Below are 21,331 nucleotides of genomic sequence, written 5' to 3'. Positions count from 1 at the left end.
TGAACACTCATTTATGTGTGTATGTGGTGAATCCACTCTTAATAATATCTAAATATTTGTGTCTACTTGACATCATTGCTTATGTCAAATACAAGGTTTGATGTGGTCAAAAGATAAGGTTTGCCACTTATAAAGTGTACTTCAAAATATGATTATTGAAGTTATATTATTTTACAATGATTCTGAGCAGAGGCATTTAAGACAAATTTTAAAGAGCATGCGTGGCCCTTCCCAGGGATGTGAAAATTCATTTCGGCGCATGTGTGAAAGATATTGTCCTTCCCAGGCCTGTGTGTCGACGTCCCTCGTCTCTAAATCACACGGTGCATTTAAGAGGGGGTTCAAGTGGGATCGACGGCTGAGGGGGCCCGATTTTGGGCGGGCCCGAGTTTTTTTTTTGTAGGATCCCTAGTTTACTTCGCAGGCCGAGTTTTTTTTGTCGGGGGCTTGCCAAATTGCCTAGTTTACTCCAATGTCCGAGTTTGGACTTATAATTTTTTTGCCTAAGTCTCAAATTGCAAAAGCATGATTTGAACCCACAACGTGCCGCTAGAGCGGCCATAGTCTTGCCATTAGGCTATAATTTCTGCTAGCTAGTGTGTGTTCGGCCTTTATTAATATATGTACGCAGCAGCCCTAGTTTACTTTCGGACCCTAGTTTACTTTCGGGGATCCGACGGCTCAAATCACCCCCGCCCAAAATCGGCCCCTCTCACTCGTAGATCCCACTTGGGGGGCCCTTGGGGGGCCTCTTTAAGGCACCGTGCCATATAGACCCGAGGGTCGACGTCTCCACTGTGTCGTGAGTAGTGCCTCTATCAGACGCCTGTACATTTCGTGCGCGCGCCGCGGACGGGACTGTCCCGGCCTATCCACGTTTACCCGGTGATCGATTCGGCTTTAACTGCAAAAGCCATACGGTATAAGCTTCGTTGTCGCGCGTTTGTTATACAAGAATCAGACTAGACAGAAGCTCAGCTCGCGATCGTTTGCGTGAAGGTCACGATGGAGTGGAAACGAAGCCTGGAGCTGTGTATCATGTTTCTCTTTATGTTGTGTGGAGCCATGGTTTCTGTGATATGGTTAATGAGGAGAGCTGCCTTTGGGCGGTCTAGTAGATTGCTGCCGCCCGGACCTCTGGCCTTGCCCATCATCGGGCACCTGCACCTGCTGGGGGATCGTCCACATCAGTCCCTGTGCGAGCTCTCCAGGAGATATGGCCCCCTCATGTGGCTGCGGCTGGGCGGAATCCGGGCCATCGTGGCCTCCTCGCCCCAGATGGCCAAGGAAATTCTGCAGACCCACGACCTTGCTTTCGCTTCGCGGCCCCGCTTCGCAGCGGGCATTCACACGGCCTTCGACTGCACCGACATAGCATTCGCCCCTTACGGTCCCTACTGGAAGTTCATGCGCCAGCTCTGCGTCTCCGACCTCTTCACCACCAAGCGCTTGGAAGCTTTCAGGCCCATACGTGTGGAAGAAGTCCGGGCGCTGATGCTGTCGTTGCTGGAGACAGATGCGGGCGGCGGACAGAGACCCGTGGAGCTGCGCCCAAGACTGCTGGCCGCCTCCAACAACATCAACTCCAGAATGGCATTTGGAAACAGAATCACGGAGCTGTCCACTGCATTTGATGCTAATAACCCTAATGATGACCTGCTGGGCCTGATCAATGAAATCCTCTTCCTGGACGGTGTGTTCTATGTGGGCGATTACATCCCTTGGTTGGGCTGGTTGGACCCGCATGGCTATGTGAAACGCATGAAAACAGTAGGACAAAGGGTCAAGGCCGTCATGCAGGAGGTGATTGATAAAAGGCGAGAGGCTAGAAGAGGCGTGGACAGCTCCCCCGGTGACCTGCTGGACGTGTTGCTGGCCGCCTCCAAAAGCAACAAGCATGACATGCTGATCTCCGATGACAACATCAAGGCAGTGATTGTGGTGAGTAGTGTTAATTATAAAGTAAGAAATTAAAGAGAATGCCCTCATGCGTTTAATCTGAGACTTAGCGTTGCTTCTGCCGGGTGACCAAGGTTTATTAATTTAATTTATATTATATTATATTAAAAGCTACTTTTATTCTCCATCTCTTTTTCTCTCTCTTTTCACCTTCTCTCTCTCCAAGCTTGTCCCATCTCACTCTCTCTCAAGCACACGCGTACATACACACATACCACACACTCTCTCTCACACATACATACAAACACACATGTACACACATGCACTAATGCAAACACACTCTCTTCTCCCACACAAACTCACACATAGAAATTGTATGTCTGTCTGTCTCTCTTTCTCACCCATGAACAAACACACACTCTCTCTTCATATTATACACTCTCACACATAGAAACTCTCTCTCTTACACATGCATGCATACACACACAAACTCTCTCTGTCTCTCAAACATACACACAGTACATATATAATTTTAATTAATTAAATTTTAATGGTGGTGAGGTGTGTTTACTCTCAAATAAATGCATTTTACATGTAATCTCTCTCTCTCTCTCTCTATCTTTCTCTCTCTCACATACACACATGCACACCTTTTCTTTTTCACACATACAAACGTACACTCTCACATATTGAACTCTCTCTCTCTCTCTCTCTCTCTCTCTCTCTCACACACACACACACACACACACATATATATGTACATGCTTGCACATGCACTAATGTAAACATACTATTTTTTTTTCTTTCTTAAAAAAAAAAGTTTTTTTTTTCACGTAAAAGTTAGGTTTATAAGGTAGGTATTTTTTTTTATGTTGTATAGATTTAGACGTGTATATGTAAGTGCATATACACGTGTAAATGTGTATGCGTGTGCCTTTATGTATACATGTTTGTGTGTACTTGTGTATGTCTATGTGCATGTATATGTGCACGTATATTTGTATATGTGAGTGTGTATGTGTATGTGTATATTTGTGCTTATGTGCATGCATATGCATCTGTGTATATGCAAGCTTGAGTATATGTGTGTAAGTATGTATATTTTTGTGTGTGCACGCATGTCCATGCATATGTGTTTGTGTAGGTGAGTATATGTGTGTACATGTGAGCGAGTGTATATGTATTATGTGGTGTGCATGTTATCTGTATGCACATGTGTTTATATGTACAAGTGTATGTGTTGATGTTTGCATTATATATGTGTGCATGTATGCATGTATATCTCACAAAGACACTCAATCTTCCATGTCGGTGTATACAAACATCCTCACATACACACATATACACATGCATATGCACTCGTCCTCTTTTTCTAACACACACATCTCTTTCTCACTCACGTATACACATGTATATACACTTTTTTCTCTCACAGAATCTCTCTCTCTCTTTCTCTCTCTCTCTCTCTTACACACACACTTGCACGCTCAATTGTATGACTGTGTACATACACATGTGTCTGATCGTGTAATGTTGACTATATGCTTGCATGCATCGTGCAAGTATCTTGATCATGTGTATGTGTTAGTTTTTGTGTATGTGCACGTGTCAGTGTGTATGGTGTCAGTGTGTATGTTTGTGTTTATGTGTGCAATCAAGTGAATGTGTCCGTGTGCGCATCTTGGTGTCTATGTGTGTATGTGCACGCACATATGTGTTAGTACACGTGTAAATGTGTATGCGTGTGCATTTATGTATACATGTGTGCATGTGGGTGTGCACGTTTATGTGTACACATGTATTTATGTACGTGTGTATGTGTATATGTATGTGCTTATGTGCGTGTATATGCATATATATGTGCAAGCTTGGGTGTGTCTGTGCACATGTGTGTCTCTCTCAGAGACGATCTTTCACATACGTACACAAACATTCTCTCTTTTTACATGTATGCGTACACATGTAATATATCTTCTCTCTCTCTCTCTCTCTCTCTCGCATACACACCTCATGCATAAACATGTACATGTACTTTCTCTTCTCACATCTCTTCACACATCTCTCTCTCTCACACACATACATTCACTCTTTTGCATGCATATGTGATTGTCTAATGTCGACTTCATGCATGCATGCATTGTGAAAGTCTTAATTATGTATATGTGTGCTAGTGTGTGTATGGTTTGATTGTGTGTATGTGGTGTATGTTTGTGTTTTTGTGTATTCATGTGCGAGTGCATGTACGTGTGTGACCATGTGAATATTTTCATCGTGTATATATCTTTGTTTGTATGTGCACATGTACATGTGAGTGCATGTAAATGTGTGCATTTAAGTCTGTATACATGTGTGCATACATGTACTTGTGTATGTGAGTGTATATATGTGTGTACTTGTGTGCATATATACACATATCATTAGGAAAAATTGAAACTCATTTTAGGGTCTTTTAAGGTTTAGGAAAAATAGCCCTCGATCAATCAATGGAAGAAAAAAGAATAAAAGTCATATTCAGATAGAGAACGGTAAGTTTGCATTGAATGAAGATATCTTTTTCATTTATTATAATTGATATTGTCATCTTCGGTGTAAGATTTGCAATGTAAAATTTGGTGATTCGGACATCGTCGGCGCGTTCGGAGCGATCCAAAATCTCTAAAACGACACCGGAAGCGCTGAAAACGGGCATTCAGAGATCCGAAAAAGGTCGAAAAGGGTCGGCCAAGAAAATTCACTGCTCAGACTGACACCAAATCGCTTTTCTCAGTGAATTTTTAAGGTCGATTTTTTTCGACCTTTTTCGGGCCTCCGGATGTCCGTTTTCAGCGCTTTCGGTGTCGTTTTGGAGATTTTGGACCGCTCCGAACGCGTAGGCGATATCCGAATCACCTGTTGTCAGACTGACACCAAATTGCATTTTTCGGCGAATCTCTGTAGTTGCATGTACTTGCTTTAATATTTTTGTTGATTTTGGGTGAAGAAAAATCAAAAAATCGTGAATTTCTTACAGGGTCCTAAAATGAGTTTTCTCTTTTCCTAATGATGTGTATGTGCAAGCTTGCGTGTGTCTGTGCGTGTGAGTGTACATATCTCTATGTATGTGTACGTAATATAATATTAAAAGATATGTATATAGGGGGATAGCTTTCTTGCACATCCTCTCTTACACATGCACATAATATAATATTAGAAGGTATATATGTGATTGTGTATAAAGAGGAATTGCTTTCTAATGTATTATACACACACATACACATATACATGCTTACATACTTATAAATACATACATACATAATATATATATGTCTGTATGTATATTCTCTCTTACACATACACATAATATAATATTAAAAGATATGTATTTGTGTGTATGTGGAGGGGTGGACAATTTGCTTTTTAATGTATATTATATATATATATATATATATATTATATATATATATATATATATATATATATTATATATATATATATATATATATATATATATATATATATATATATATATATATAAGAAGCTCATTCAATGAGCAAATGACTTGATGGTGACAATTAGTTGTTGTGAGCTCCAACACATTTAGGCGTGGGGGAAAGAAACCCTAAAAGTTTTTTCTTTTTTCTTTTCAAAAATTCTCCTTCTCCTTTCTCCAGGTGGCAGTGAGGAAAACTCATGGATAATATGTTGTAGGTTTATTACAAAAAATAGCTCCTCATATAGGAGTTTGATAATTCTCACGTCATAGGCATGTGGGCATTTAGAGAGCATGCATAGGCAACTACTTTGGGGATTCATTAAGGTTGGATTGACATTGATTCTTAAGAGCTTTTCTTTGTGGCCTAGGATCTATTCGTGGGAGGGGCAGACACTTCAGCAGTCACAGTGGAGTGGGCCTTAGCAGAGCTCATCAAGAACCCAAAGGTAATGAAGAAGGTGGAAGAGGAGTTGGATAGTGTGGTGGGGAAGGCCCGCCTTGTTGAAGAGGTGGACATTCCACGCCTATCTTACTTGGGGGCAGTGGTGAAGGAGACCATGAGGTTGCATCCACCAGTACCTTTTCTCATACCACATGAGGCCACCCAACAATGTCAAATTGCAGGCTACACGATCTCTGCCAAAACCCGTGCATACGTGAACACTTGGGCCATAGGTAGGGACCCTGCTACATGGGAAAGACCCCTTGATTTTTGGCCACAAAGGTTTGTTGATAGCAGTATAGATTTGCGCGGCCAACACTTTGAATTGTTACCTTTTGGTTCAGGAAGGAGAGGATGCCCTGGGTGGGCGTTGGGGTTGCTCAACGTTCATCTAATGCTCGCAACTCTACTTCAGAGTTTCACCTGGTCACTTCCCTTTGACGTGCATTTTATTGACATGTCTGACAGATATGGATTGACAATGACTATGGCAAAACCCTTGAATGCCTTGGTTACATCAAGGTTGCCTGCATACGTTTACAATGCCAATGTGGATGAGGTTGGGACTTCAACACTAGAGATGTAAAAAAAGATGGTCTCCATAATAAAGAAAGTGTGTGTGAGAATAAGGAGGCACATTAACTCCAATGTTGATTTTAAAGACTATTAGTCATAGGCTAGAATCTATGACTCTCATTATGTATGCACCAATAGTACTTTGTGGAATTTTCAAGTAGAGATCTCAAAGTTCTCTTCCTTGTCAAATCACCAAATGTTTCATAATTTTAACAATGTAGAAGCTCATAGGAGTCTAATGCAATGAAATATGATTCTCTCTCTCTCTCTCTCTCTATATATATATATATATATATATATATATATTATCCCCTTTGGGCAACCACATTCTTTTATAGTAGGGAGCTTGATGCTTGTCCCAAGTGTTATGGATTTAAGTTAATAAAAGTATTAGCATATCCTTCCTTCCTCTTCACACACATGTGCACACATACACACACACATAGAGAGTCATAGCTTAAGTGAGTATCAGTCAAACATAGAGGTTTGTAATAGCGAGATGGCATTCATCAAGGATAGTATGGTTTTAATTTTTATCCACGCATCTTTAAAAAATTCTCAAATGTTATGATTGATACATAGGCAATCAACACATGATAAGTGTTTATGAGAAGAGATTAACTACTATCATTAGCACGATCTTGGTACAAGGATAAACACTCATTTACCTTTCAAAGTAAAATTGAACATGTGCAAATAAAATTGAACAGTAGAATCTTGGTACAAGGACAAATCTCTCACCACTCACTTACCTTTCAAACAAAAATTTAACGATGTGTAAATAAATCAACCATATCAAAAGCATATGAAAACAGGTAAAAGATAATTCACAAAACACAAAGCATAAGGTGTAATCTCCCCTCCCCTCCACAACACAAAAAATTGGGTGTAATCTCGTTGATGTAAGTGGCTTGCCTTTCCACACGTTGTCGTGACGTGGACGGTGTCGCTGGGAAAGTACGAGACTTCTAGCTGTGAGAGTAGGTACCAAACTCCACAAGGAAACTCACACACAAAATTCTCCAAGGAGCATAGGACATATCCATTTTTAATGACATATACATGTGTCAATTCACCTCAATACATCCTTGAATTCAACCTGATGATTGCACAAAAATTGTGTACCACAAGTGCTTGTCCCTTTCCAAGCATAGATTCACTGGCTCCTTTTTCCAAATCCCTTAAACCATTCACATGTAGGCATATCGTATTCTTTCAAATATTTCCCACATACATGTGACCATTTACATTCCATACATCAAGTGACATCAATACCATCATTCCAAGATGTTTCTTTATCACCTGAAAACCTGTCTTTAAATTCCAACAACTCACAAACAAAAGACAATATATGGCATATCTATAACATGCTCACATGATTCTAAGAAATCCCATGACTTGCATTCCAAATCCATTTGGGTAGAAACAAAGTTAAATTTCTAGAATCCATACTGCATTTTTGATACTTAGATTCCACATAATCTTGATGCTTTGATACCCCAACTCTTCATAACCAAGTTCCTCTTAGTTTACAAACCCTTTAAAGGTTTATATGCCTTATGATTTTCCAAATCGTAGGTATTTAAACAACACGATTTACTGAATCGTGGATTTTAGTAAACAAAGATAATAATAATAAAAACATTGCTTATCTGAAAGTGAAAAAAAAGCGAGTTTTTCTTGATTTTCGCTATCTCCCATACGATTGCTTCGCTGCAGACTGCGAAGGCTGAGTACATGTATTAAATGAAAGTTGTATCACTCTGTAGTACTCAATTAGCTCTTCATTTCTAACTCCAACATGACATGAACAGTCGCCGCCAGCTTGGAATTAAAAACTCTGGTCGAAGGCGCCTTTGGTCCTCTTTTTTCTGCAGACGGTGAACTCCCATATATGCCCCTCCCCTTCACATCTCTGGTTTTTCCTTACTTTCCCGCAAGGAGTTCGGCGCCCCACCACCTTTTGCAGCTATATTTTTGTATTTCCCCGTTTGAAAAACAAGAGCGCCCTCTTTTTTTTTCATTAATTTCGGATACGCCTTTCCTCGTTGCTGCCACGCAAGCTCCCCTTATAAGCATCATATTCCTTCTATACCCATAATGTATCCACTCCCTTTTATGCAAATATATTGACCAAGGGAACTAAGGCCTTCACATGCTTAACTTGTGGGACCTTCAACATCATGTATGTGCTTCAAGACACTATATCACCCATTGTTTTGCAACCTTGGGAGCTTCTTCATGATGAACATGGGCTTCATCTATGGTACCTTTCCTGAAAATTATGCATGAGTTCCATGTCACATTGATTTGGAAATGATGATGAAAAAGATCTTCATCCACATTGAGGGAAGTCCATATCATGCACATGGGTAGCCATTTACATCATTCACATAGCCCTTTTACGAGCCACCCATACCATCATTTACATAGCCACACAGGCCAAGTATGTAACTGAGTGTTTTCTACTGCAAGGTCTACCATAAGCATAAGGCTCCATAATTCACACCACACTCATATACAAGCTTCAAGACCTGACTCAGCCTCAGCTCGTCTTATTGAACCTCATTTACAATATGAACATATGTACATAGGCATCATATAATGACTCGTCATAGCACTTAATCCCATGCATCTAGATTTGCATTTGATAGTTTCATATGCATGGTTTCACACCATAGACGTGCCATGGCACGACATCCACCCCCTCTAAACCTGCACATCCTCTGGTATGTGCCAAATCATCACCAAGATCCACATATATCTGGATGTCGTCCTCATCCTCAATATTATTAGGAAAATCATCCTCTTCCTCTTCAGCCATATCCATGTTATCACTATCAAGCCTCTCATCCTGAGTTCCCTGTGAATCAAAAGGATCACTATCAAGCCTTCTTTTAAACATCTTGATCCTTTTGCCTGCTACAAAATTTTTTATCTCTGTTCCATCAAGCTCACACAGGGTATACGTGGCATTTCCATGCACATGCTTGATAATGTAAGGGCCAAACCATCTTTTTGCAAATTTTCTTTGAACAGTGAATTGGTTGTCAAGGCTACTATCATACATTAGGACCCAATCACCTTCTTCAATAGGTTTTGGCCGGAGTCTGTGTCATCTATCAAATCTTCCTTTATTTTTCAACCTTGCATCTTTCAAGCGAGCTTTAGCAAGCTCTACATCTTCAGGCCTCCTCTCCAACTGCCTTATTCGCAATGCAAGGAGATCTTCCCTGCTCAATCCTTCCACCCAGGGCAATACATTCCAAGTTGGAACTACTTCTTCAACTGGCATTACTGGCTTCTGACCATACATTAATTCTGCAGGCATGTATCCTGTCACTAAGCTATGAGTTGTACGGTCAGCCCACAAGGCATATGGTAGCAGCCTTGGCCACTCTCACATTCTTTCTCTGCATGCCTTAGCCAAAGCTTTAATGATTGGAGGATGCCCTCGCTCACTTTTACCATTGCCCTCAGGATTGTAAGCACATGTTAGGGACAGCTTAATGCCAATTCTAGAGAAGAATTCCCTTGCTTCTTCAACATCTAGCTCACCCCTATCAGCTGTTATTTTCTCAACACAACCATACCGACAAATCACATCTTCCAAGAGAAATTTGCATACTGTTTCTGTACTCTTTGTTCTAAGAGCACGCCCTTCTACCTGATTTGTCAAATCTTCTCTTGCAAGTGCTATGTACCGCATCTGCCAAATTCCCAAAGGCATTGTAACTAGATCCACTATCCATTTGTAATGCATGACAGGTGGGTAGGTTGGTTGCAAGCCATCACGATGTCGCACATTTGAGTACATTTGACATACCATGCATGTTTCCACATATTGGGCATTCCTTTCCACCAATATTTTTCCTTTATTTTGGTAAAGGTGGCCCACACACTTCGATGTCCAGCCCAGAGACTCTCATGGAATTCTTTCACAAGCTTCCCTTGAGTCTCTTTATCACATATGACTCTCTGTGGCATAGCATTCCTCTGCTTAGGATGCTTCCAGAGATACCCATCCTTTAGAAAATAACCATATGCTTTTCTGTGGATCCTCTTAAATTCTGAGTCAGACCAATTTTCCTGTCTTGTCAGAGTACTCAAGTATTGACCAATAAGCAACCAATCTCCTTCATACATTTCCTCAGTAAAAGACTCAAGTGCATTTGATAGGCAAATATGGTCCCCCTTTGCATATGCAGTAGTGTAGAACTTTGTACCCACATCATCAATGTCACTAATCATCTCTTTTTCATCTTCATACCTGGCTCTTGATAGCATATCTGCAACTGGATTATCTTTTCCCGCAATATGCTCAAACTCAGGATTTAGTGACTTGATATAGGCAATCCACCTAAGCATAGCAATATCTGGAGTGGCACAACTTGCTATCATCCCAAGAAGTGGCAAGCAATCAGTTTCCACAAGTACAGATGCCCCAATAAGATATTCTTTTTCACATTTTAGAGCAGTGACTATTCCCCATAACTCTCTCTTGATCTGCGGATATTTTCTTTGTCGGATGCTTAATACCTTTGCTCCAAATCTGATTACATACCTGTGATCATCCTCATCATCTTGCCCTACTGCCCATCCTATCCCAGTAGGACTAGTATCAACTGTAACAATCACAGGCCTGCCACACTCATAATCTGCCTTCCTCAGAGTAGGTGATGATTGGAGCAAACATTTCAGCTTCCGCATAGCTTTAATATGTACTGCACTCCACAGAAATTTTTGATTTTTCCTCAAAAGTTGATAAAGAGGATTTGCTACATGTGCATAATGTGGGATCCAAATAACATAAAAGACACATGCTCCAAGAAATCTCCTTAGCTCTGTAACATTAATGCATGTCTCTTTCATTCTTTGTATTGCATCTATCTTGGCTGGACAAGGTCGGCGTCCACTAGTACTACAAAGATGTCCCACTATTAGCACTTCACCAACCCCAAACACTGATTTCAATCCAGACAAAGTAAGATTCACTTCTTCAAGCCTGGATAGAATCATATCACAATCCTTTATATGATTTGCCACAAACTTGCGGCACCCCTTTGAATCCAAATCCTCATCTTTGTCTTTCTCATCACAGCCTTTTATTGGCACATCATCCAGAAATGGCATAGTTATTTGTGGTATGAAGTCTCGTAAGACTTTATTCATTCCATTCATCATATGTGCCACCGAGTTGGTGGCTCCCTGTGTGGTAAGGTACACATCCTTACTAATCCCAAAGGAGTTCTCATTGTGGTCAAGTCCCTGCTTTGTATATCCAGCTGGAACTGATCATATCCCGAATACAGATCACCCATAGAGTATATAGCTTTCCCTGCAAATGCTTCTGCAAACTCATCCACAATCGGACCTACTCCCACATTCCTGATTGTGACTTTGTTTACAGGTTGCATGTCTTGAATAAAGCGCAATGTCCCATTTTTCTTTGGCACAGCTTGGATCAACACAGCCTATTTCATGCGGCTGAAAAGCAAAGGCTTTCCCATGTTTTACAAGCATCTCCTCAAAGCATTCCCTTTCAACTGGCAACAGAAAATCCCTTTCACCAATCTTCAGCTCTTTTAAAGTTTCCTATGTAAACTTATGCCCAATTTTCTTCGGATCTCTGAGATTTGGTTGCATAGAAGCTTCATCTATCTTCTCCTTGCTTCCTGGTGGCAAAGGCAAGGCAACTGGTTTTACCTTCTTTGCTACTGTTTTGTACTTTGTATCAACATGAGCATCCATCTCGCAATTCATGTTTTTACATTCCACCCCCTCAAATTCCCGGATTACATCATACATCTCCACAGATGACACCTCTATCAGCTCATTTCCTCCCTGTAAGCATGCTCTTCCCATATCAAAAAGCACATCCATAGTATCTACAAATGACACCTCATCAAGCACCCCTAAAATAAACTCATTCTTCTCCAAAAGATCACACTGCTCAAGACTTTTTTGTTCATTTTGTACATGTCTACGCATGCCACGCTTCAAATCCTTGCTTTTTACAAAGACCAGTGACCCATAGCTAGAGAATCCCTGAAAATTTACTGAAAAGTTATTTACATTGATTGAGTCCTGCGAGAACTCATTTTCCCTTGTACCATTGGAATCCCGCTTTACAATGGCACCTGGCCAAAATCCCTCATCTCCCTGTAATTCATGAATTCTCTATTTATCTTTGGGAGTGACTGTGCTCGAAGAGACTCACGATTCCTTTCATGGTTAATGCAAACTGTCAAGAACTGAACAGCTTTCTTGCCATCTTTACTCCTTATTCTTGCATATGCCGAGCCATCATCCAAAACCTTTGTTTCCATCCTCACAGCTGTAATGTAGGGTTGCCCAAGGATGAGGGGATACGATGACATCTCCTGAACAAAGAAGTTCTGATCATCTTTCACATCTCCTATAGTTACCCTTACATTTGGACATGCTGCATAGAGCTCTCCAGATGAGTTATTAGCTGCTTTAATCATCCACCCATGATCTACATCCATTGGCCACTTACATTTGTTGTAGAGATTTTTAGCCATAAGATTTATTTCAGACCCATGATCAATTAGAGCGACATATGGCTCTTCCAAATCACCTATCTTGACAAGGGTTTTAGTGGTTGCTCTTGCCCAATGACTCCTGGAGTAATGACTCTTTGTAAGAACTTCTTTTTCATCATCCTCTTCCACAAAGCGCACTTGTCGTGCCCCATCAGCAGAGTGATTACATTCCACCACATTTTCTCTCTCTTCCTTTTGCTGTACCTGTACTCCATGAGTCTTGGAAGTGCTTGCCTCCCCTTGTGATGGAATAGATTCAATTATGGATTGCCTTTTCCTTCGTATAATATCAATTATCTCATCATGGAATTCTTTCTTTGCAATCCCCAAGACTTCCCCTAGTGTAAATTCCACCCTGCTGTTTAGAATCCTCTCTTCAAGCACCTTTTTGAGATCTGTTGCGGCTTCAATATCAGATTGAAGCTTGTAGAGTGGACTTTTCCCTTTACCCTTCTCCTTCTCATGCTTCATTTTTGCTGGCACTTCTTCCATTGATACTTCCTATGGAGGTCTGCTATGCGGTGGAGGCATATGTGATGGCCCAGGATCCTTCTTTTCACTTCCACGTGTAACTCTTTTTGATGGTCCTCCTTCCTCATTTTCCCTTTTATGCTTCTCCTCTACCTGTGCCTCATTATTTTGGCATTTAGCAATGTAGGCATGAACAGATAAAGAATCCACAGGCTCCTCCCAGCCAGTCTCAAGACGTATACAGTCACCTGCCTCATGCAAAGCTTGCTTAGACACCTTCTTTGACGCAATTAATTCCATTGTTGATGGCCAAAAATCTTCATTCTCATAATCTTCATCATTCTCAGATCCCTGCTTTGATTGACCAGCCTTTAATCCATAGATTGCTGCCTCAACCATAGAGATGGCATGACTAGCAGCCATATCCTCAACCAGCTTTTTCATCCCTCCTTTCCCAAAGTTTATACTTAATGGAAGACCAGTCTCTGTAAGGTGGATTTTCCCATCTTTGAAAAACACAAGTTGATTTTTAAGGGCTTCTTTATACCTAGCACAATCTTTCTTTGCATGTTCTGGGTCATCACACCATATGCATCTGTATGTAAACCCTTCTTTGCTTTGAGGCCTTTGCATAGAAGCCTGCCCTAATGGTAGCCCTTTTTCTTCAATCCTGGACATCTTCAATTTTAGGTCCCGCATGCCCTTAATAAGTTCTTCCATCGGCCCTTCTACCTTTGGGATTGCAGCAGCTGGTTTTGGTAGATTCTCAGGGATAACATCAGTTATAGGAGTTGCCGAGCTCATCACCATTTTATCCCTCCTTCGCTGCCGCTTTGCTAGCATGGTGATCACATCCTCAACATCATTCCAATCACTCTTTAGTCCCTGCTCTGTATCCTTATCCTCAAGGAGAATTTCCAGTTTTTCTTGGAGATCTTTCCCAGTTGCTTGTAAGAAGAGCTCTGTTTTTTCTCTGTCCAAAGTTGTATGCTCTATCCTTGACAGCTAGGCATAGCACTTCTCAAACTCTCTTAGCAGCTCTGTGGCAGAAATTCCCATTTTGGGTTTTGTGACCCATTCCAAGAAAGTTCGTTTGGTCACTCGCTCAGAATCGTCCATGAAATATTCGTCCTTTAAAGCAAGCTTGAACTCCTCCCAATTTCTGCCACCATGTGCTGTCTGCAATCCTCTTATGCGCTCTCTTATTTCAGGAACACATACCAGCTCAAAGCTTCGAACCATATCCTCCTCAGTCACCCTGTTTAGCTCCATTTCCTTTATGTAATTGCGCAGATACTTTGTGATATCCTTTCCATCAAATTGATCCACCTTTTTCACAATTGATTGCAGTGCTTTGGTCGTGGAAATTTGTCCCCTCTCAGTAGCTTGCTGCTGTTGCATATACATAGTAAACATCTGAAACATCTGCATAACTCCGGGGTCAAAATGAACCCCCTGACCCTTAGAATTCTCAGCCATAGCTTCCCTGTATGTTTCACCACACTCTCACCCCAGCAGTTTCACGTCGGGTTCACCAAAGAGCTGTCGTGACGTGGATGGTGTCGCTGGGAAAGTACGAGACTTCTAGCTGTGAGAGTAGGTACCAAACTCCACAAGGAAACTCACACACAAAATTCTCCAAGGAGCATAGGACATATCCATTTTTAATGACATATACATGTGTCAATTCACCTCAATACATCCTTGAATTCAACCTGATGATTGCACAAAAATTGTGTACCAAGTGCTTGTCCCTTTCCAAGCATAGATTCACTGGCTCCTTTTTCCAAATCCCTTAAACCATTCACATGTAGGCATATCGTATTCTTTCAAATATTTCCCACATACATGTGACCATTTACATTCCATACATCAAGTGACATCAATACCATCATTCCAAGATGTTTCTTTATCACCTGAAAACCTGTCTTTAAATTCCAACAACTCACAAACAAAAGACAATATATGGCATATCTATAACATGCTCACATGATTCTAAGAAATCCCATGACTTGCATTCCAAATCCATTTGGGTAGAAACAAAGTCAAATTTCTAGAATCCATACTGCATTTTTGAAACTTAGATTCCACATAATCTTGATGCTTTGATACCCCAACTCTTCATAACCAAGTTCCTCTTAGTTTACAAACCCTTTAAAGGTTTATATGCCTTATGATTTTCCAAATCATAGGTATTTAAACAACACGATTTACTGAATCGTGGATTTTAGTAAACAAAGATAATAATAATAAAAACATTGCTTATCTAAAAGTGAAAAAAAAGCGAGTTTTTCTTGATTTTCGCTATCTCCCATACGATTGCTTCGCTGCAGACTGTGAAGGCTGAGTACATGTATTAAATGAAAGTTGTATCACTCTGTAGTACTCAATTAGCTCTTCATTTCTAACTCCAACATGACATGAACAGTCGCCTCCAGCTTGGAATTAAAAACTCTGGTCGAAGGCGCCTTTGGTCCTCTTTTTTCTGCAGACAGTGAACTCCCATATATGCCCCTCCCCTTCACATCTCTGGTTTTTCCTTACTTTCCCGCAAGGAGTTCGGCGCCCCACCACCTTTTGCAGCTATATTTTCGTATTTCCCCATTTGAAAAACAAGAGCGCCCTCTTTTTTTTTCATTAATTTTGGATACGCCTTTCCTCGTTGCTGCCACGCAAGCTCCCCTTATAAGCATCATATTCCTTCTATACCCATAATGTATCCACTCCCTTTTATGCAAATATATTGACCAAGGGAACTAAGGCCTTCACATGCTTAACTTGTGGGACCTTCAACATCATGTATGTGCTTCAAGACACTATATCACCCATTGTTTTGCAACCTTGGGAGCTTCTTCATGATGAACATGGGCTTCATCTATAGTACCTTTCTTGAAAATTATGCATGAGTTCCATGTCACATTGATTTGGAAATGATGATGAAAAAGATCTTCATCCACATTGAGGGAAGTCCATATCATGCACATGGGTAGCCATTTACATCATTCACATAGCCCTTTTATGAGCCACCCATACCATCATTTACATAGCCACACAGGCCAAGTATGTAACTGAGTGTTTTCTACTGCAAGGTCTACCATAAGCATAAGGCTCCATAATTCACACCACACTCATATACAAGCTTCAAGACCTGACTCAGCCTCAGCTCGTCTTATTGAACCTCATTTACAATATGAACATATGTACATAGGCATCATATAATGACTCGTCATAGCACTTAATCCCATGCATCTAGATTTGCATTTGATAGTTTCATATGCATGGTTTCACACCATAGACGTGCCATGGCACGACAACGTGTGTAATTTTGAATGAGGTTAAAAAGGAGCAGATAGTTGAGTCTTTGGGGGTGTTGTATGCTTGACTTTGAATAGTTAATATAAATATATATTATTGGTCCCAAAAAAAGCCCAAGGAGCCATTAATAGCTTTCCTTGCAAAATTGGGCTTGTCATTTATAACTACATAGGTTGATCTATTATTGACATTTGTTCTGATGTTATATACTTAGGTAGCTTTTTAGTATGGAATCTCTCGTAATGGTATACACATTGGTATAGTTGTCGATGTGGAACCATCGGTATACATGTCGATGTGGAATCATCGATATACATGTTGATATAGGTGGTGGTAGTTGATGAGTATATTGACAATGTTTCTCACATTTTTCTCAAAACAATGTCGATAACTTCATTGAGACTACCTGGCAAAGTTATTGGTGATGTTCTATATGCTCTCAAAACATCAGCATATACATCAATTATAACTAACACATATATGTCGGTAATAATCGATGCATATACTGACACTATCAAATATATCAACATCATTATTACTAATGGATATATTGAGATTGCTAAATATTATATAGATGGATGCATATACCTGCACTATCAAATATATTGACGTCATTATCGACAGATATATTGACACTCTAAACAATTTTTAAAAAAATGTAGAATGGGACAGATTCGATCAAAATGGCCCAACTTGTCTCATACTCTCACTTGCATCTAGACTGGTGTTGCTCACAAGAGGTTAATCCCAATATATAGAGTGACAATTATCATTTAAAAAACAATCATTACATGAAATAATACTAATTTTATTACTTTATGTGCAAATATTTGTAAAACAAATTGCGAGCTGTATGAGCATTGTTAGGTCCAGTTTATATTGCACCCAAAGGAGTTTCCTATAACCCAGGTAAGAAAGATCCCCTACCTCTCCACCACCTCATCCTTGTAATCCATTCACCTCTACAAAGGGTGTTGGAGAGATAGGGGAGGCTAAGGCACACACACACACCCTCACACACACACACACACTCATATATATTAAACAATAGGCTTGTTTGCATATATGAAATAATGCAACCTTGTATGAGGGGTAACCCAATTGCCCCATGGCAAGCGAGTGGTGGCCAACAATCTAACACCCTACTTTGACACTAGTTGCTAGCATGTTCGTGACACCATATATAGCCTCCCTTTTCTTTGCAGTGCTTCTTCCACTCAGAAACCAGCTTGCCACCTGCCAACCAATGCTCTAGCCTCTCTCTAGCCTCAACACTCGGCATGCCAGCAATTAGTCCACTGTTAGGTCTAGTTTATGTTACACTCAAAGCATTCACTTATAACCAAGGTGGGAAGGCTCCCTCCATAACCTCATCCCCGTAATTCACTCACCCACGAAGGGTGTTGGAGGGATAAGGGAGTCGTTAGCATATATATATATATATATTCATCATAGGGCTAGTTTGTGTATATGGGATAATGCAACCTTGCACGAAAATTACCACACGGCAAGCTAATGGCGGCCAACAATCTAACAAGAATAGCTTGGTAAGTACAAAAAATGTATATATAGCCTTGAGGGGTGGTCTTCCCTACTTGTTCTCACCATCCCCACCTTGTCCCTCACTTTTTTCACATGCCCCCTCTTCCACGTCATTGTGTGGGTCTTCCAAAATGCCCTGCATACACCGATGAATATAAGGCTTATAGTTCTTGATGAAACTTATATATCTTGAAATTTCAACATGCCCTTGTATACTTATGTGGCTGATAACATGGTTTCAATTTCGCTTGTGGCCTTCATGCTCTAGCTTGTCGAAAAATGCCATGATTCTATGAGCCCATGCATAATTGTACTCATTTTACATGTAGCCACGACCAACTACATCCCTCCACATAATCAACATGGATTAGAGATAGAATTGCATAACATGTTATTAGGTATATAACAAAAAGAGAGAGATTTACTTATCAAGTACAAATAGAAGTGTTTGGCACCATCGTTATTAAGATGAGATGACCTTGAACATTCCAAGCACGCCATTTTGCTTCTTATTATTGTTACTTGAACTTGTAGAGTCTCATGCAACTCGGCCTTAGCCTTGTTCTAGCCAGTTGAGTTAAGGTAAGGGGGATTAGGTTTTCCCTCTCGAATGTTATCCCAAACTTTAGATCAATAGTGGCTCATGAGGTCCTTCATACATGTAAGCATCCACTTCCTACTAAATTGGTCTCTCCCATATGGCAAGCACAAGGAACTCTTTGTAGACCTGATTAATGATATAATCTTTGTCCTCAATAGAATGGTGTGTCCACTTGGTGAGGACATTGTGTGACTGAATTGCATTGAGAAAAGATAACACATATATGTCATGACCTGGCCATGCCTAAGCATAGGGAGATCGACCATGAGGACTGGTGTCCAGAGTAGGGCCTAAAGGGGTGGGTACTAGAATATGATGTGAAATAAGGGTAGTTGTTAGCGTACAATGTGAAGTAGGGATGGCTGCTATGCTGGAGTATGATGTGAAGTAGGGGTGGAAATAGGACTACGACGTGGTGGTGTCTGACCATCAATACTAGCACCACCACCACCATCATAATAACAACTACCACCCATTATAATAACTACCACCACCACACCCACCACCCATTATAATAACTACCCACCACCACCACCACCCACCACTGTTATATCTCTAGTATCTACGAGACAACCATTAGCGCAAGCTATGTTTCTCCAAAGCCTCGGTCCCAATAGTGGGGTTGGAAGGAGCTATCAAGGAAAGCTCCTATCTGTCTATCTCATGCTAATAGAAGATACGTATCTCCTTCGCTATATATGGACATGGATTTCTAGTCCATGACCTAGGAGGTGAGTTTCCCATTGATCTAAAAAAGACATATAAGTGTATTAGGGCTACCCTCTATGTATGACATATATATAGGCATGTATAGAGAGTTGTCTCATGGGACCTTATGAACTTCTTGAAGAATTAATCAAACTCACTTATATATCAAAGAATAAACGATAGACTTGAATCAAATTGACAATATTGAGCATAGAATAAAACATGAGATAGAGTAGACATCACCATCAACACACTATTGGGCGTGATCTCCCCTCTCATGCATGCATCTCCCACTTTCATGACATGATTATTTTGAGAGTTGTATTCAGCCAATTAGCTAATAATAGTTATGCATACAAAGTAGGGCGTTCTTTTTCACTTTTACAAAAATAACTCAAGAACTTGAGCTTGTTCACACACTAAGTGTGAAATAACTAGAACTCTACTAACACAAGTGCTAGTAATATAGCAACGCCTAATTTGTACAATCATTTAGCTTATGGCCAAAATAATAATAATAATCTGAGACGATATAAACAAGATCCTCCATGTGAGACACATGCACTGCTCATCACGTATCTTACAAACATAAACACATTAGTTGTTCCAATTTATTTCTATCTCAAAAACATAAACACATTAGTTGTTCCAATTAATTTTTATCTCTATAATTAATCCCAATATGAAACATTGATAGGCACAAACATAAAATACACTCACCATTTGTTACACTACTTTGATGAGAGTATCATTTTACAGATCATCTAGCATGGCATGTATTACCACTTGGTACACTTTAATGAGCATATTACTATACAAATCATCTAGCATGGCATGTCATTTGCATAAACCACTTGTTATGATTTGACCATGTGTAGTTGCCTAGTGCATATTCCACTTGTTTAACTTTGACCACACATAGTTTCCAAGTAGCATGATCTCAATCTATACCAATAACACTAGGTAACTAGTATTTAATGCAGGGTCACACGATACCAATTCACTACAAGGCACACTAGCGTTTGGGCATCCCCATTTAGCTAAAGGGTGGACATTATGTAACATCCCTCCTACTGGATAAGAAACTCACTTCAGTTGCATGTTTTCTTATTGTGAGTAAAGGAGAAACCAACCAAGTATTATGCGAGTATCTTTATTGCCATTAAAATTTTGAAAGGTAAAAGATTTGGGGCTAATCATGCTTCTTCTTTGTTTCCTATGCTTGGAGAGTAGCTTGGACTACTATGTATATGCGATCTCCCTTAGAATCTAAAAAATTAGATTTAAAAAATGAACATCTTCATTTATTGTGAGAAATCTTCCTTTCTCCTCTTCGACTATGCTTAAGTGGTGACACCAAAAATCTGTAAGAGGGTGAAACCATAATAAGGTGGTACACTTTCTACCAGTTGCATTGGTTGCTACCGCACTTGAAGACAACCAATATTAGTATATTTAATATCATCATAAGATGTATTTAGAAATTTATCTAGTGCCTTTTAGATATAATAAATGTGAAATAAGATTAAACAACCATGTTTTAATTCTCTAGCTGTGCATAAAAGTGTTTCACAACCAGTTGTAAACCATTGTCCAGGACATAGGTTTTCTGTCCACTTTATAATGCTTTCACTTAAGAAAGGAGGAACTCATGAACATACGCTGGCTGGAATTTTTTTTCAAGTCCAAAGCTCAAGAGAGACAATTTAACGCCGAAATTGCCACTGATTGCTGTATA

At 40.1% G+C, this 21,331-nt stretch overlaps 1 protein-coding gene across 1 annotated transcript; it reads left to right on the top strand.

Annotated features, from left to right (window-relative positions):
• Nucleotides 1-880: 880 nt before the first annotated feature.
• LOC147637172 (cytochrome P450 93A3-like) lies at nucleotides 881-6,434 on the top strand. Its single transcript, XM_086799903.1, has 2 exons — nucleotides 881-1,941; nucleotides 5,741-6,434. The coding sequence occupies exons 1-2, from the start codon at nucleotides 1,006-1,008 to the stop codon at nucleotides 6,398-6,400; spliced, it is 1,596 nt and encodes a 531-aa protein (XP_086656029.1). The 5' UTR covers nucleotides 881-1,005; the 3' UTR covers nucleotides 6,401-6,434.
• The last annotated feature ends 14,897 nt before the right edge of the window (nucleotides 6,435-21,331 follow it).

The sequence above is a fragment of the Cibotium barometz genome, chromosome 7 (genome assembly GCF_041138505.1).
Source record: "Cibotium barometz isolate CiBa-2024 chromosome 7, ASM4113850v1, whole genome shotgun sequence".
NCBI lineage: Eukaryota > Viridiplantae > Streptophyta > Polypodiopsida > Cyatheales > Cibotiaceae > Cibotium > Cibotium barometz.
The sequence above is the reverse complement of the archived record's forward strand: the minus strand, read 5'-3'. Positions and strand labels throughout refer to the sequence as shown.

Bases quoted from the DNA above. Each gene is read 5' to 3' on its own strand.
- LOC147637172 (XM_086799903.1), top strand. From the start codon at position 1,006: ATGGAGTGGAAACGAAGCCTGGAGCTGTGTATCATGTTTCTCTTTATG. The intron at 1,942-5,740 runs GTGAGTAGTGTT...TTTGTGGCCTAG, and splicing joins ACATCAAGGCAGTGATTGTG to GATCTATTCGTGGGAGGGGC.